Here is a 19,013-nt window from a genome sequence, read left to right on the forward strand (position 1 = left end):
AAAGTGATACCTTTTTACAAATTCGTTATTAATCTTTTTTCACTTGTAGTGCTTATTTCTGTATGGGTTAGGAAAGTTGCTTAGAGTCCACGGTAGACCACATTCTGGGCTCTATGTGAAGGCTACTGCTTTCTTTCTTTTTTTTTAATTTAAGATTTTATTTATTCATTAGACACACAGAGAGAGGCAGAGACATAGGCAGAGGGAGAAGCAGTCTCCTTACATGGAGCCCGATGCAGCACTCATTCCCCTGACCGGATCACACCCTTAGCTGAAGGCAGATGCTCAACTGCTGAGCCACCCAGGTGTCCCTGAAGGCTAGTGCTTTCAAGGTACAAAAGCAGGAGAGAAAGGGGATTAGATGAAGGTTTCGTAAAAGAAAATTTTTTTTAAAGTAGGTACCACACTCACATGGGAGCCCTGTGTGGGGCTTGAACTCATGACCCTGAGTTTAAGACCTGAGCTGAGACCAAGAGTCAGAGGCTTAACCGACTGAACCTCCCAGGTACCCTAAGATGGATTAAATTCTTAATACATCTATGAGAGCATTATAAATAACATCTCCCTATGAGCTTTGAGGGGCTCATTCAGTAAGAGGTCTGCATGATTCAGTAACAAAAGATACCTATTATCATTAGAAATACCTTATGATGCTCTGTTTTCTAATGTATATTACAGCTCATTTTAACATTGGTGTGCTGGGGTGCCTGGGTGGTACAATGGTTAAACAGCCGACTCTTGATCTCAGCTCAGGTCTTGATCTCAGAGTCATGAGTTTAAGCCCTGTATCAGGCTTTATCAGCCTCTGCGCTCAGCATGGAGTCTGCTTGAGATTCCCTCTGCCCCTCCCACTAGTTCTCTCTCTGAAATATATAAATCTTTAAAAAATAAAATAAAATCGGTGTGCTTTTGAATGCTTGAACCAAAGCATTTCCAAAAAGTACCAGTGTAATAACTGAATATGTGCTAACCTAGTTTGTATGTGTTTCCTAGCATGTTTCACCTTCCCTCTTCACGGAACCTAATGAAATATCACAGTATTTACCGATAAAGGAGGCAGTTTGTGAGAAGCTACTATTTCCAGAAAGAATTGATCCCAACCCTGCAGACTCACAAGAAAGTAGACCTGTGGAATAGAATGTGCTACAGTATATATTCACCATGGAATTTGACTGGAGACCTTAGCTATTTGGAGGGGAGGGGGTATTTTTATTATGAGAATTAATGGCCTCATTTGTGTGCAGATTTTCTGTAGCCTTAAAGGAAAAAAAAAGAAAGTATTGTTCCAGGGAGGTTCACTCAACTGTTGTTTGTACTGTCTGTCTTCCAGTTCATATTCCAGATTTGTATTTTCTGGAGTTAAATTCGGATTTCTAAATTATTACAAAGTGGGATCTCACTGGTAGTGACGTGTGTATGTCTCTTGAGCAGTGGGCGCAGTCTGCACCCATCATGAAACACTGTTTCCGCCCCAAGGAGGTTACTGTAAATCACAGAAACACAGCACCTGCTGACTCTCACAGGATTCCTGCTCGTGCATGTTGATGTACCAGCTCTTTACTTTGGGCTTTTTGGTGTTTATTCGTACTTCTGGAGAGTCATGAGTTGCCTTTTAGGAAATTGATGTCATACTTTAATGATCTTTACCCAAAACAAATTTTAAAAAAAATTTCCCCTCTAAATTTAAGTTGGCTTTTGAAGTCTTTGAGAAAATTTCAGACACAGAACTGAATCATCCAGGGTTCTGGCAAACCGAAAGTGGTGTGTCCACGGAAACACCTGAACGTGCTTTGCCACCCACAGGTAGGATGTCAGAGCTGTCCTTCCTCCACCTTTAGGTGCTTTTTCTTATGTGTGGTTCTACTTGTATGGACATTTTTTTACTTCATTTTCCATGCAACCTTGGAATGAATAAATCCATTGAATATTGAATTTATATTGTTGTCTATCTAATTTATTAGCTAAATTTTGTCACAAGTGATTTTGGTATTTGTTTGCCTTCTGCTACATCACCTGCAAAGTATAGGAAATCAGGATTTTGTTGGCTTTAAGAAAATACATGGCATGTTCACTGTATATTAAATACACCTGTATGTAATGTTTTCTCTTAGGGCAGAAAAGTGTATATATTGTACTCAGCTTTCTGTTGTATTTTATTTGCCATGCAGATTTGAACAGAATAGACTCTTTATTCATACAAGATAAAAGAAATGAAAAACTTGTAAGAATATTCATTAGTTGAAGTTTCTGGGCAACATCATTATATATATACTTAACTTGAATCAGTTGTCTTAGTCTCTGAGTCAGGTTTAGATTACTTATTTTGAGACTCCATTGTTTAAAATTGTGGGAAATTAAAAGAATTGACCTTTTTTATAGAGGATGGGAAGTTGATAGGATGAGTGTATTTCTGGAAGCTCCTCCAGTTTATTCCTGTGGAGAATACCCAGGAATAAATATTTGCCCATTGCTAAATAAGACATATGCTGTTTTATATTTATTTGTTCCAAGTGTCTTTTGTAAGAAAAGAATAAACAATAAGGAATTACTGACCTATGTTTTGCTATTTCATTTATTTCAGTTTTTCCTGAAGCTCAATTTTAAAAAATGGTTTGGTATACTTTTTTCATTTGTGCTTTGTTTTGAACTTGGTCAGCATTATAGTCAGATTCTGCAGTCAGATTATCATAGAAATCTAAAGATAGTTCAGAATATAATCTCCCAGTGTAGCTTTTGGGCTCGTTCCTCTTCCTCTGCCTTCCCTACAGCCAATACTTCTATGGATGTTTTAATCAGCCGGTGTTTGCTGTATGGTGGGTTGTTGTTTTTGAAAATAGAGATACCTGTCATTAGTATCATTCTGTTTAGTTTTAAGTGAAGTGCCGTGTATCCAATACTGCACTAGGTACAAGGGATTACAATAATGAAGAGCTATAGTATATATATATATGTCTTCACAGAGGTAAAGTTTAATGAAGGAAACAAGGTAAAAATAATTACAAATTTTAACAACTCTGATGGAAATAATACTGATTTCATGGGCAGCCCCTGTGGCTTAGCAGTTTAGCGCCGCTTGCAGCCCAGGGCGTGACCCGGGAGACCCTGGATCGAGTCCCACGTCAGGCTTTCTGCATGGAGCCTGCTTCTCCCTCTGCCTGTGTCTCTGCCTCTCATTCTCTCTCTCTGTGTCCCTATGAATAAATAAATAAAATCTTTTTTTAAAAAAAGGAAATAATACTGATTTCAGAAAATAACAAAATCACCTTTAGGAGAGGTAGTCAGAATTCTGCTTCTGAACAAGGAGTAGAAAGCTTCAAGAGACTGTCACTCCTAACTTCACAAGGAAAAAAAGCTGGATAATCTGCAGAGTTACAGCTTTTCTTGAGCATGTCAGAGAGCTGAAGTTGGGGGACAAGGCAGACCGAATCCCAGAGGGTGATAAGCCCTCCAACAACAGGTGGGACACACACACTTTTCATTTTAGAAAGAAGGGTTAAAGAACAAAGTGGCCACTATACAAGCAGCTAAACATAATCTAGAACATTAAACTCCTAAAGGAATTTAAGAACTTGGAATCCCTGAGAGTTTCAAATAAGGGGACTTAACACACACAAATTCTTTCCCAATGGCCTACACCAAGTGCTCACAAGAAACACTGGGCCAGGGCAGGGGACCAGAAAGTCCCTGTTAGTGGTTCAGGCATGCAGGAGGTAATTGGCTACTGCTGAGAAACCCTGCCCACTTCTCCAGACCCTTTTTGTGAAGGATGCAAAAGCTTTAGGCTGCTGAGGGAGGTGCTCCAAATCATATCACCCTTACTAGAGGAGAGGCAGAAATCTAGTATTTCTAGAGGAGGAATAAAGACAAAACCCACTTGTTTCTGGGCATGGGAATATTCTGCCTTTGGACACAGGCAAGGAGCCATTATGGCTGGAGAAGGAGTACAAATATCCTCCAACCTTGGTGGAGGGACAGAAAAACCTGGGCCCAGGATCCTACATAGATCATTTCATGCCCGTGGGTTGGGCATGAAGTTTACACAACAGTACAATGCACACTGTCTTCAAGTGTATACAGAACATTTACCAAGGTAGAGAATATTCTAGGCCATAAAACAAAGTCATATGAAGTTTGTTCTCTGACCATAACAATTAAACCAGTAAAATCCAGTAACAGGAAGATATCTGGGAAATCCCAAATAACTTCCCATGAGAGAAATTAAGGAAGTCCTGAGTAAAGGGAAACAAATACCATATTTGTAGGATGAAAGATTCAAGATGTTAATACACCAATTCTTCCCTGATTGATCTATAGTCAATGTAATCCCATTCAAAATCCTAGCAGGCTTTTTTGTTAGAAATTTATAAGATGATTCTTATTTTTTTTTATTTTATTTATTTATGATAGTCACAGAGAGAGAGAGAGAGAGAGGCAGAGACACAGGCAGAGGGAGAAGCAGGCTCCATGCACCGGGAGCCTGATGTGGGATTCGATCCTGGGTCTCCAGGATCGCGCCCTGGGCCAAAGGCAGGCGCCAAACCGCTGCGCCACCCAGGGATCCCCAAAACAATTTTGTAAAAGCAAAGTTGGAGAATTCAAATTACCTGATTTCAAGACAGTCTAGAGTTATAGTAATCAAGATTGTGTGGCAACTGTGTTAGGATTGACGTAAGGATCACTTAAACAGCATAGTGAATCAAATTGACCTACACTGGGGCACCTGGCTGGCTCAGTTTGAGGAGCATGCAACTCTTGATCTCAGGGTTGTGAATTTGAGCCCCCTGTTGGGTATAGAGATTGCTAAAAATAAACTAAAAAAAAAAAAAAAAGACACATACATATCTGATTGATTTTGAATAGTATACAAAGGTGATTCAGTGGAGAAAGGATAGTCTTTTCAACAAATAGTGCTAGAACATTCAGACATCCACATCCAAAGAAGAGAATCTTAAACTTTACCTCACAGCATGTACAAAAATTACCTCAAAATGAATCAAGACCTCAATGTAAAACATAAAATTAAAAAGGTTGTGGAAGTAGGGATCCTGGGTGGCGCAGCGGTTTGGCGCCTGCCTTTGGCCCAGGGCGCGATCCTGGAGACCCGGGATCGAATCCCACGTCGGGCTCCCGGTGCATGGAGCCTGCTTCTCCCTCTGCCTGTGTCTCTGCCTCTCTCTCTCTCTCCCTCTCTGTGACTATTGTAAATAAAAAAAATTAAAAAAAAAAAAAAAGGTTGTGGAAGTAAACCAGAAAATCTTAGGGACTCTGGGTAGGTGAAGATTTCTTCAATAAAATCCAAAAAGCCCTAATTACAAGAAAACATTGATGAAATGGGTTTCATTTAAAAAAAAAAAAAAAAAACTTGTTTTTGAAAAACATTCTTAAAGAATATCAACAGATAAGCCACGGACTGGGAGGAAATATTTCCAAGACACATGTGTGACCTAGGACTTGTTATCTAGAATACATAACTCTTGTAACAATAGTAAAACATAACCCAATTTAAAAATGAGTAGGGGCACCTGGGTGGCTCAGTGGTTGAACATCTGCCTTTGGCTCAGGTCGTCCTAGGGCCCTGGGATGGAGCCCCACATCAGGCTCCCTGCGGAGAGCCTGCTTCTCCCTCTGCCTATGTGTCTGTGTCTCTCATGAAAAAATAAATTCTTTAAAAATAAATAAAAATGGGTAAAAGTTGTGGATGTTAATTAAGCTTATGAAAATAGGTTCAAAATCATCAACTATTAGGCAAATGCAAATGAAAATTTCAGTGAGATACTACTGCACTTATAATGGCTAAAATTAAAAAAATGGATGAGACAAATGTCAGGGTGTGAAACAGCTGGAATCTCCAACATTGCTAGTAAGAATGGTCAACCACTTTTGGGAAACTGGCAGTTTCTCGTAAAGGTAAACAAACGTTCACTCACCTTTCAAGTCAGCAATCTTACTCCTAGATGAAACATGACCACCCAAAGGCCCATATACAAATGTTTATAACAACTTTATTCGTAATTGCTAAAAGCTGGAAGCAATGTAAATGTCCAGAAAAATAAACTGTGGTGCATTTTTATCACTCAGCCATAAAATGGAACTAATAGCTAATAGTGGATGAATCTCAAAACCATTATGCTAAGTGAAAGAAGTGAGACATGCAAGAATACATACTGTATGATCTCACTTGTATTAGGGTTCTTTGGAGAAACAGAACCAATGTATGTATCTCCATAGAAGTATGTATGTATATGTATATATGTGCGTACATGTGTGTATATATGCCAACACACACACACACACACACACACACACACACACTCATATGGACTGAGAAGTCCCAAGATCTGCAGTTAGCAAGCTGGAGACCCAGGAGAACCAATGGTGTGATTTCCGGTCTGAAACCTAGCAGGCTCTGGACCCAAGGAGAGCCATGTTTCAGTTTAGGTTCAAGGGTAGGGAAAGACCTTTGTTCCAGCCTAACAGGCGGGAGGAGTTCACTCCCACTCAGATTTTAATTCCATTCAGGTCTTTAATTGGCTGGGTGAGACCCACCCACTCGAGGGAGGGCCATCTGCTCTACTGGGCGTACCAATTCAAATGTTAATCTTTTTCAGAAACACCCCCACAGACACACCCAGAGTGATGTCTGACCAAATGCCTTGGCACCCTGTGTCCCGGCCAAACTGATAAAAAATTAACCATCACAATAGCGTTCTAGAAAAGGCAACACTTTATAGGGCAGAAATCAGATCAGTGGTGGCAGGAGAAAGTGAGGCTGCTGAACACAAAGGGGTAGGAGGGAAATGTGGTAAAGGTGATGGAATACACTATTTTTATGTGGTGGTGGTTACACAACCACAAATATTTGTCAGAAGTCGTTGAATTTGTGAATTCCCTTATATGTAATTGTACCTCAACAAACAAAGAAACCCACAAAATTTGAGGAGCCATTTAAAGAAGGAGAAGAAGAGGTAGTCTGGGAACTATTCTGAGGACATGTCACTGAGGTTGCAACCTGAATGATGAATATAATCTACCTATGGGATTTGTTCAGGGCAGAAAGGGCTTTCGAAGAGAGGAGCGGTGTGAGAAAAGACCTTGAGGCAGGACAGATTGGCATATTCATGGAAGTGGAAGGAGCACAAGATGAGGCCAAAGGGATGAGCTGAGGCCAGTTGAGACCAACTTAGGGATTTCTAGTCCTCTTTTAAGGAAGACAGAGTTTAAAAAAAAAAAAAAAAAAGGAAGACAGAGTTTAATGCAATGAGAAACAGGGGAAGTTAAGCATAAATTGATTTGACTTACATCTTATATTCACTTTAGCTGCAGCATGAGGATGGATGGCAGGTGTTAGGAGGAGAAGCAGAGCATCAATCGAGGAGGCGAACAGCCAGCCAGGTGATGCCTTTTTGAACCAGGGTTGCAGCAGTGCCTACAAAGAGAACTGGACTCAGAATATGTTTTGAAGGCTGGATTTAATGGATTTCCTGATAAATTCAACATGAGGAATGAAAAAAATAGAGGGATTAGGGGGATGTTTAGATTTTTGTCTCCCCAAGTGGGGAGATATCAGTGGAAACAGGCAGGAAAGACAAGTTGGGGGGATGAAGGTTCTGTGTGAACATGTTGGGTCTGGAGTGGCTATGGGCCATCCACATGGCAATGTGTATGTGGCTCATATGTGCTTTCATGGGTAGTGAAGTGTGCAGTTCAGAAGATGTCTGAGCTGAAGAAAGAAGCTGGGAGTTATTCACCAACACGGGTCACGTTGAAAGTCACAGCAGTAGGGCAGCCCGGGTGGCTCAGCGGTTTAGCGCCGCCTTGGGCCCAGGGCGTGATCCTGGGGACCCGGAATCAAGTCCCACATCAGGCTCCCTGTATGGAGCCTGCTTCTCCCTCTGGCTGTGTCTCTGACTCGTGTCTCTGACTCTCTCTCTGTCTCTCATGAATAAATAAATAAAATCTTAAAAAAAAAAAAAAGTCATAGCAGTGAGTTGGAACACTGAGAATTTTTTTTTTTTTTTTGAGGAAATGAAGATGGCATTGGCAGGACCCCTGAGCAGAGAGGAAAGAAAGATCTGCCAGTGGGAAGGTAGAAACCAGAGGAGTGTGGTGTCATGGAAGCCAAGCAAAAAGCACAATGTTTTTAAAAAGGAGTTGGTAGAGTGTCTGACTCTTGGTTTCAGCTCAGGTCATGATCTCAGGGTTGTGGGTTTGAGCCCTGTGATAGGCTCCACAGGGAGTCTGCTTGAGACTTTCTCTCCCTCTCCCTCCCCATCGCTTGCTCACTCTCTCTCTCTCAAATAAGTAAATAAATCTTAAAAAAATTTAAAAAGGAGTTGTCACCTGTGTTGAATGCTCTAAGGTAATATGACAGAGTTTCTATCAGCAGCATGGAGGTATCACCGACTTTGACACAGTTTTGAGGGAGTGTGGGGAGCAGAAGCCAGACTGGGCCATGAAAACCAAACATGGAGATAACTATTTCAACAAATCTGCTCTCACAGAATTGGGCTGATGGCTGGGGAACTGTGGGGACAGTCATGTCTGTGGTGGTAACAGTCTAGGGATTAGTTGGGTGGTTCAAAAAGGGATAACCAGCAGAGCAAACAGTGCCACTGCAACGAGGGTGATTTAAAGCCTCATGATTGTTTCTTAGCCATTTCTCACAGTAACTTTGTGAAGAATTGTTAATAAGTCTATCAAAACAAGGTTCCAGAAACCAGAAACAATCTAGTTTCTTTCCTTCCAGGCTTAACTACCTCGCTTCCCTCAGTGATTCACAAAATAATAAATTCTTTATTATTATTTTTTCAGATTTTATTTAATCATGAGAGACACACAAAGAGAAAGGCAGAAACATAGGCAGAGGGAGAAGCTGACTCCCTGCAAGGAGCCTGATGTAGGACTGGATCCCAGGATCCCAGGATCCTAGGATCACACCCTGAGCCAAAGGCAGATGTTCAACCGCTAAGTCACCCAGGCATCCCAAAATACCAAATTCTTTCTTCAATCTTTCCCTTGAGTGCACACTTAGCTGTCACTGGGATGTGATACTCATGTAAATGTGAGGCCTGTTCTTGTTTTAGAGCTTTAGTGAGTTGCATTATAACTGCAGTGTCAGGCGGTGCTTGTGGAAAATCTGCCTGTCCTGGTATCATCTCCAGTAAACATCTTTAGGTGTGTGGGTTTCCCTATTTATGATGTATTTAGGGCACTAGCAGAGGAAACACCTAATTGGATTTGAAGGCTGGACCCAGTGTTGCGGTGACAGGCCTTGCAAGGTATGGGTGTGAGACCTGAATCTGTCACAAGTAGAAATAAAAGCCCATTATGGCAAATATTACCCTGTCTCGATGTGGATGTCCTCCAAAGCATAGCTTGTCCTGAGACAAGCACCAGGGGCAGGTAGTTTGGAAGGTAATCTCAGGAGGAACAAGTTAGAAAGTAGGGAAAGAGGTAAAGGAGAAAAGGCAAAAAGGTAGAGTGCCAGATGCAGAGGTCCTGCTGTGATCACCTGGGCTTAATATTGCTGGAGACTTCTGAGATACTGTGTGGACCATGTCTCAGATTTGCCCACAAGAGGAGGGGTGGCTGGGCCATTTATATCTCCATCCTGTTAACTCCCCCATCCCAGCTCCAGGGTGGTAACACCCCACCCCCAAAATACACACGTGCACACATGCACACATGAGAAGGCACTTGAGGATGTCTACCCCAGGTATAGGTGGATTTAGGTAGGTAAGGGAATATGAGGTGGGGCGTTATGACACAGCCCATGTTACAACCTCCAAATTTATGTATTGCAAAAGATGTCCCCTGCAGTAGTGACCAGAAGAGTCTTGTTGGTATTAACCCCAATTCTGGGTACTCCTGAACACTTCATGGATTCCTTGGTTTCTGTCCACATAACTCTTCGTTTATCAGTAAGCTGGATTGCAATTGATAAAGGGCCTACAGGGTGGGGAGAAGCCCTGAAGACTAATAATGAGACATCAAGCCATTGCTCTTCAGTAGCCTTTCCCACCTTTCAGTGATCATGCCTCTCCCCGGAGGGCTTTTGGAAAAATTATTATCCAACCTCTCACCACCACCAAAATCAAGTGAACACAAGGCAATCTAGTGCTTAGAGAAAAAGACAGCTGGTAGGTGTCTGTTTTCTCTTATGCCTGGAGTTCTCAATCAGGGATCCACAGCCAATGGCTGAGCTTCTGGTTTTCGTAACCGCCCTAGAACTTTTGGTAACTTTTCTGCATATGGGCATATGAAGAGAGGCTCTGTGGCAATCATATTCTTGAGAAGGTCTGTGACACCAAAGTATAATAAGAACCACTATCCTGATTGGTTAAGTAAGGGTCTTTTTTCTATTGTACTTATTAACTTCATGTGGAAGGTTCGAGAAAAGGCAAGAATGCTCACTGGAAATAGAGGGGAAGCCTGGCTGCCAAAACAAATCCCCACAGGGTAGGCCCCCCCCCCCCCCCCCCGCCCCCAGAGTCCTCCATACTTGCCACAGGTCCAAGGTCTAACTTGAGATCATGTAGAGGACATCTTCCTAGATGTAGGCTATAATGAGGAGGCTTCCAGGGAAGCAAGAGATCAGAACAAAGGAATAAAGCTCTGGATTTGCACCGTCCACAACGCCAGGCTCTCACAGTTGTGATGGGGATGTTCCTGCCTCAGGTGGAACCCGGGCCTCAGAACCATGTCTTACCTGCTCTGTGTGTAACTGGGGTTTGCCAACCGTGCCTTTGAGTCTCCTGTTTCTCACCTCTAGGATTAGCCAGTCTGAGGATTTGCCTTTCTTTCCCTCTTTCCCTCTTAGGACATTCAATCTTGATATCTTTAGGTCTTTTTCTTGAAAAATCACCAAGAATGCATGTCTCAGCTCCAGTTATTTCTATGTTAATTTCATACATTAATGCTCACAGTGCCGCCCTTTTTCCTGCTCCCTGAGTACAGACTCCTTAGAGACTCTGAGAACACTTTTTTGTTCTTGTTGAGGGGAGGATGCAATTTGACAAGGCACGGGTAAAATTTCATCAACAGCCACCTGCTTGTCCACCCTGGCAAGGCAGATGTACAGAAGAGCTGTGCAGGGGCGCGCCCTCGGCCAGGAGGACTTGTTGGCTTCTGTGCCGCTCACAGCACAGTGAGGAGCCGGGACGATGGCTAACCCACGCCATCTGGGCAGGGACCGCGGTAGGTTATTTAGCACCTGCTATGTGTCCCAGGCTTGGTGCTGGCAACGCAAAGACAAATAAGACAGGGTCTGTGACCTGCTGGGACCTCTGTGTGAATGAGAGAAACGGCAGATGAACAAACCAGAGCATACTGTCCTGTTAGGATAGAGGTAAGAGTAAGGTGACTGGGGAGCACTGTGTGTGTGGGGGAAGTGCGGGGGCCCAGGATGGGAAGAGAATAGGTATTTTCCAGGACAAGGGGGGGAATGGCGTCAGGAACACAGGCAAAGGGAGAAGCAGGCCCCATGCAGGGAGCCCGATGTGGGCCTTGATCCCGGGACTCCAGGACCACGCACCCAGCTGAAGGCAGGCGCTAAACTGCTGAGCCACCCAGGGATCCCCATCTTTTTCTTTTTTAAGAAGAAAAAAAATTTATTTATTTATTCATGAGAGACACACAGAGAGAGGCAGAGACACAGGTAGGGGGAGAAGTAGGCTCCATGCAGGGAGCCCGATGTGGGACTTGATCTCAGGACCCTGGGATCAGGCCCTGAGCCCAAGGCAGACACTCAACCACTGAGCCACCCAGGCATCCCAGGAATTCTGTTTTCTTATGCTTGGAGGCTAGGGTGCGTGAGCAAAAGGAGAGAGGAGTCCCAAAAAGAAGGTACGAGTCATCGAGAAGTCGCTCACAATTCAACTGTAGGTGGTGTGGACCCACATGCATTAGCTTCCTGGGGCCGTTGTAAGAAATTGTGACAAACTTGGTGTCTTGAAACCCCAGAAACTCATTCTCTCATGATTCTGGAGAAAGCCTGAAATTGAGGAGGTATTGGCGGGGCTGCGCTCCTGAAGGGGCTTGAGGGGATTCTTTCTCTGCTTCTTCCGGCATCTAGCAGCTGCCAGACTCAAATTCCTTTGCTTGTGGCCCTTTGGTGTCTTCCCCAGGGTCATCACCTCACCTTCCCTCCCGCTGTGTGAGTATCCCTCCACCTCCTGCTTACAGGATACACATGGATTGTGTGGGGGCCGCCTGGATACACCAGGATGATCTACCCAACTCTTGATTTTTTTAAAAAAAATTATTTATTTATTCATGAGAGAGAGAGAGAGACAGAGACATTGGCAGAGGGATAAGCAGGCTCCCCGAGGGGAGCCCGATGCGGGACTAGATCCCAGGACCTCAGGATCATGACCTGAGTCAAAGGCAGATGCTCAACCACTGAGCCACCACAGCAGCCGGCCAACTTGAGATTCTTAATCACATGGGCTGAAGCCCTTTTCTTTCCCTGCCATATAAGATAACATTTTTGGATTCCAGACGTTAGACACAGATATCTTGTGGGGTCAGTTTTCAGTTTTCTGCATTGTGGGAGATTTTAGCAAGGCAACAGCTCAACTGACTTCAGTTCACAAAGATCCCTCAGGCGATGGTGTGGCGCATCCGAAAGGACATCATTTACTAAGAGCTGCGGAACAGCGTGGCGAGTGGAGGGGAGCCACGGCAAGGTCAGTGTGTCTAGCCAGGGTGGCAGCCTGGGGGTTGCTCAGGGAGGGGCTCAGGAATCCCAGTGCACGATGCCAAGCCTCAGCGTCCTCATCTGTGAAAGCTGGATTATCACAACTGTACCCACCTCTAGGGCCTGCCGAGGGAGAGAGCTAAATGTGACACATGCCAGGTGACGGGCACATGAGCAGGACTCCCCAAAGCACACTGATTCTGACTTGCATTCTGGAATCAGGCTCCTGAGCACAGATGGCTCGAAAGCGGTGAGATGGGGCACATTCCATCCCCTGGCCTCTGACCGACTGGTCGGCAGAATTCTGGTACTTGGTGGGATGCTTTTGCTGCATTCACAGGCAGAAATCACCTACAAGTCATGCTTTCTTAGACCTCCAGAGCCTGCCAATTACTTTGAACTCTAAATTTCATACACATTTAGCAGGAATAATGCATTTTTCATTTTAAAGTGTATTGTTGGGCAGCCCTGGTGGCTCAGTGGTTTAGCACCACCTTCAGCCTAGGGGTGTGATCCTGGAGACCCGGGATTGAGTCCCACATGGGGCTCCCTGCATGGAGTCTGCTTCTCCCTCTGCCTGTGTCTCGGCCTCTCTCTCCCTGTCTCTCTCTCATTAATAAATAAATAAAATCTTTTAAAAAACAAAACTAAAGTGTAGTGTTTACAGGAGCACCTGGGTGGCTCACTCGGTGAAGTGTCTGCCTTTGGCTCAGGTTGTGATTCCGGGGTCCTGGGATTGAGACCCAGTCCAGCCCCATGCTCAGTGGGGAGTCTGCTTCTCTGTCTGCCCCTCCCCTCTGCTCCTGCACTCTCTCTGTCTCAAATAAATAAAATCTTTTTTTAAAAAAGTGTAGTGTTTACAGTCAATCAGTATGTATTAGTTAAGGAGTATGTGCAGTTGACTATGCTTGAGTGATTGTGTCAGGAGGCCAGGATGGAAAGTCCTTTGGCCCCATTTAAAGGGTCCTTGAGTGTCAGTTGAGGCCTTCAGACTTGACGATGAGGCAGTGAGAGGCCAGTGGGCACCCCTGAGTAGAGGGTGTGACCCAATGGACAGGGCGCGGGAAGGTGATCACAGCTGTGGTAGTGGCTGGTTGGGTTTGAGGGAGAAGTAAGGCTGAGGCAGGGAGGTCCTTCTGGAAGCTGGTGCAACTCTTGTATGTGAGGTGACTGGGATGGAAGCACAGGGAATGGAGGGGAGAGAAAGACTTGCCGGGAATCGGCTTTCAGAGGACTAGTGTGTGACAGGGCAGGTTCACATGGCAGGCAACAGAATTGTAACAACACAACTTGGGAGGGATTGGCAGGCAGAGTTGCTGCAGGTTTTTCTTGCCCTGGTGGTAGGAGTGTCTTAGGAGGAGTGAGTTACCAGATGTTTGTGGGGACTGGAAGTTCTGGGGGTCCCTGAAGAAGACCAGGCTCTACCCCTACTGTCCTGGGAGAATAATCAGCCTTCTGTGCTGACTGTTAAAAGAAGAGGCTGCCTGGCCATGAGGGGGCTACAGAGGGAGTGGCAACTGGATGGGAGTGGCTGCAGATGCAGGAGGGGCTGGGGGCAGGTGAGTGTTCAAGTCCTTGAAGGGGGGCTCTGAGGAGGGGTGGGTGGGGGAAGGATCCTTCCATGGCCATGGCATGGGGATGGCGGTGGTGGGTGAAGGAGCCCCTAGTTGAAATACAGGCCCTGGACATCAGAGGGGAGCACCCACCTATCTGCTCTGGTGCCCATCCCAGTGCCTGGTCTTCTCACTCCTAATCTCCATCACTATGACAACTGTCTCTTCTTTACTCAGTTCCTTACTCAGCACGGGCCTCTGCATAGAACCTGTTTGTTCAACCCCCCCCAGGCTAGCTGCTGCTCTGGGATAGAACTTCTACACCCTCTCGGCCACTCCCTCCCTCCCTTTCCTGTCTTTTTCTCCCTCTTTTCCTTTTCCTCACCCTCTTTTAAAAATAATCTTTTGAGGCAAAATGTACATAACACAAAATTAACCTTTTCAAAGTGAACAATTCAGTTGCATTTAGTGCGTTCACAATACTGTGCAATAACCACCTCTATCTTGTTCCAAAATATTTTCATCTCCTTGACCAGTGTCTCCCCAGTCCTCCTCTCCCTATAGCCCCTAGCAACCACCAATCTGCTTTCTGTTTCCATAGATTTATCTGTTCTGGATATTTTATATAAATAGCATCACGTAATATGTAACTTTTTGTGTCTATATTTATTTTGAATAGCAGGTAGATTCACAAGGTACATAATTGAAAAGTCAGTAGATATGCAGTGAAAAGTTCTCTGCTCCATGGTCACCTAATCTTTCTCCTGGAGGCAAAGAGTGACCTCAGTAGTTTTTGTTTGTTTATTCTTTTTGTTTTTCTATCCTTCCAGATACAGTTTATGCAAATATAAGTAAATGTAGATATGTCTACACACATTCTCTTTGTCGTCTACTTATCTCTTTAGGTCTGATTTTTTTTCTCCTAACAATATATCTTGGACATAACTCCACATCAACATATAAAGAGCTTCCTCCTTCTTCTTTAATGAAGTTTTATATTCTTGTGAATGGATATACCATAATTTATGTAGCCATTTCTCCCTGATGGACTTTTAGGTTGTTTCCAATCTTTGGGTTTTATAAACAATGTCACAATGAGTCACTTGCACATGGGCCAATATATAGATAAATCAGGAGTCTGATATTCTGGTTTCAAACTTTGATACATTTAGGGCAAAATAAGAGTGGAGTGCTGTTATATTATATAATAAAGTACATTCATGGATTGGGAAATATGCATTAGACACTGTGCAAAGCATTTTTAAGCAGCTTTTATTGTGTGATACAATTTATATACCATAAAATTCACTCATTTAAAGCGTACAATTTAATGTTTTTTAGTATTTTTCAGAGTTGTGCAACCCTCATCATAATCAATTTTAGAACATTTTACCACCCCAAAATAAACCCTTTACCCACTAGCTATCACTTCCCATGCTCCTCTGCCCCCAAACGGTGGAAACCACATTTACTTCTTGTCTCTGGATTTGCCCATTATGGGCATCTCATACAGATGAAATCATACGATATGTGGTCCTTTATGTGTGGCTTCTTTTCTTTAGCACAATGTTTTCAAGGTTCATCCATGTTGTAACAATTGTCATTATTCCATTCCTTTTTATTGAAGAATAATATTTTATTGCATGGAATTACCACACTTTGTTTATCCATTCATCATGTATATTTGCTTATGGTGTAGGAAAGCGGTTCAGTGTCATTCTGTCTTACATGAATCTCCAGCTGTCCCAGCATCATTTGTTGAAAAGATATGCTATGCATTTTATACTCATTATCTCATTCACTTCCGATAAGACTCTATGAGCAGGTATTACTAATTTTCTCCTTTTACAAATGAAAAAACAAGTGTTAGAAAGATTAAATAACTTTTCCATGGTCACTAATAAATGGAGAAGTCTAGAATTTAAACCCATGTCCTCTGATGCCTGAGGATAAAGGTCTAAAGGATTTTGTAAGTTGTAAAGGCCTGGAGAAATGTGTTGTTGTTGAAACCCTGGAAGGAATAAGCTTTCCAAAGGTGAGTGTGTAAAGAGAGAAAATAGAGGGTAGACAACTCAGCCTTGAGAAATACCCATTCTAGGTTTGGGAAAAAGAAAGGAAGCTAAAGAACTGGTTGTTGAGACGGGCTCAGGGGACCACTGCTTCTCAGACTTATGGACTTCACAGATGTAGTTTTCACAACGTAACAACTAATATTTTGACATTTTACCATACTATGTATGCAGCTCACAGAAGGGCAAGGCACATGAACAGAGTTATGGAAGACCAAAATATTTATTATGCTAAGAATATGAAAAGAAAACCCTACATTTTCCTATCATTATAATTCCAGAAAATCAACAGATTTTACAGAAAAAAGAACAATTCTTCCCACATGTGCATATTATATCAACACGCATGCATTACAGCTTGCCATATACCTCATATTAAATATCTCCTAAGCATTCATCTATCTGTGCCATGTAGGTACTGTGGCATTATTTTAGTCTTTTTTCATTTCCCTAATAAAATGGTAAACCTCACCACAGACTGGCATTTGTGACTTTATCCACCTTGACAGCAGAAACTGAATATTTCTTCATTGGCACATAACATTCAATAAATGTTTTCCAAGCGAATTACAGACAGACTAAAAGAATGAATTTGCAACCTTGAGAACAAGAGAAAGAGAAAGTTTTAAGATGGTCACGTGTAATGTTCCTCAGACAGACATTATATAACTACTAGCATAGCTGCAGAACTAGTAAAATTGGCTCCAGTGCAAATCCTAATATTTTGTCTCCTTTCCTCTTCTAGTCCCGAGAACAACTCAAAGTGCTTCCCTCCTCTTTCTAGTAGGAAAGGAGGTTGGTCTCTAATGTTCCTTGAAGGCAGGGATAATGTCCGTTTAGTTCTACATCTGCATGTCAAACATCTGGTATTGTGCCAGGTATTCAGTAGGTGCTCAATCAATGTGGAAGGAATGAATGACTATGTGAGGCTAAGTCAGTGGGGAGACAGGGAGGCTGCCCTGGAGAGGGGACCTGGAGAGATCTCCCAGGGAAAAGGGACCAGAACCAGGCTTTCCCTGCAGTAAGGTCCACACACGCTCACATCCTGCCTCATGCAGAGCTGCCTCTCCCTTCCACATCAGGCTGAGAGAGCCTGCATTAAGAGCTCCGCTATAGACACAGCTGCCTGGGCTACAGGGTCTGTAAATCTCCTGCTCTGGTAATTTCATCACTACTAAACAGAATATCTGTTCACTGATGCTTTGGTGGCAGGCTTGATTTTCTCCTATTTGGAAACAGAAAATCTCTGTCTTTTTACATCTAGAACTAAGCTAACATTTTCACCTAGGGAACCCAAGTTCTTTGACCAGGCCTGGGAAACAGAAAAAATGGGAGCCCCTATGTCAGATGCCTAAATCCTTAAAAGCTGTAACTCAAGCTAAACAGCTGTTCAATAAATTATGTTTGACCCTCCTACATTGACAAATAGGTGTAAAGTTATGGCTTTTATATGACTAAAAATTGGAAAAATATCAAAGATGACAAATATCAATTGTTATTACCAAAATAGACTTTATATAGTAATATAAATTCAATTTCAAAATAAAAGCTATGATTTATTTTTATTTTTTAAAAATATTTTATATTTATTTTTAAAAAGATTTATTTATTTATTTATTCATTCAGAGAGACAGGCAGAGAGAGAAGCAGGCTCCATGCAGGGAGCCCGATGTGGGACTCTATCCCGGGACTCCAGGATCACACCCCAGGCTGCAGGCGGCGCTAAACCGCTGCGCCACCAGGGCTCCCCTATTTATTTTTTAATGAGAGACACACAGAGAGAGGCAGAGATATAGGCAGAGGGAGAAGCAGGGTTCCTGCAGAGAGCCTGTTGCTGGTCCTGATGCTGGACCTCTGGATCATGCCCTGAGCAGAAGGCAGACGCTCAACTACTGAGCCACCCGGGTGCCCCAAAAGCTATTTTTTAAAAAAGATTTTATTTATTTGAGAGAGAGAGAATGAGCAGGGGAGAGAGAGAAGCAGGCTGCCCATTGAGCAGGGAGTCTGACTCAGGGCTGCATCCCAGGACCCAGGATCATGACCTGAGCTGAAGGCAGAGGCTTAACCGACTGAGCCACTCAGGTGCCCCCAAAGCTATTTTTTAAGTTTTCAAGAGCTATTTTTCTAAAATATTAAAAATCATCCACAAAAGTTAAAGGAAAGAAATATAATTTATAATTAACATGTTAAAAATCAAATTTCAAGTATTTACAGTTAAAATTTTTGACTTTGAAAATGTAATGAAAAATCTTTTTAAATGTTATTATGAAAAAGCTATTTGTTTCCATGTCTTTGAATTAGTACCATATTCCATGTATGTTATACCTAGACGTACATATATACACATTAGAGAGTAATATGAAGTGTTTAATAATGAAAAATATTTCTTAGCCTCTGTGAACCGTTGCAATTTCTGCACTAAATTTTGGGAGTACCTCTGGAATTTTATATTAGAGAAACAGAAAAATGGAGACTTGGTGCTGCCAGGAAACGGCATGTTGTTATATAAGCATCTACTGCATTCAAGGTGCCTCAGTGGAAGGATATGACAGGTGGATTTGTTTTCTAAGTGTTGCCCTTCCTGCCAATCTGTTACAATTCACACAACTGCAAAAGCATTCAGGAAGTTTCTCCTTCCCTCCTTCCTTCTTTCACTTAATGGTATTTACTGAGCACTATTTTCTAGGTGCTTTT

At 42.9% G+C, this 19,013-nt stretch overlaps 1 protein-coding gene across 1 annotated transcript in view; it reads left to right on the forward strand.

Annotated features, from left to right (window-relative positions):
- The window catches only part of TIPRL (TOR signaling pathway regulator), a 31,546-nt gene extending 28,996 nt beyond the window's left edge, over nucleotides 1-2,550 (forward strand). The window contains exon 7 of the mRNA XM_041767829.1: nucleotides 994-2,550. Coding sequence (XP_041623763.1) covers nucleotides 994-1,137 — 144 coding nt within the window. The 3' untranslated portion in view covers nucleotides 1,138-2,550. The remainder of the gene's footprint in view (nucleotides 1-993) is intronic.
- Nucleotides 2,551-19,013: the final 16,463 nt, after the last annotated feature.

This window comes from Vulpes lagopus, chromosome 1 (genome assembly GCF_018345385.1).
Source record: "Vulpes lagopus strain Blue_001 chromosome 1, ASM1834538v1, whole genome shotgun sequence".
Lineage (NCBI taxonomy): Eukaryota > Metazoa > Chordata > Mammalia > Carnivora > Canidae > Vulpes > Vulpes lagopus.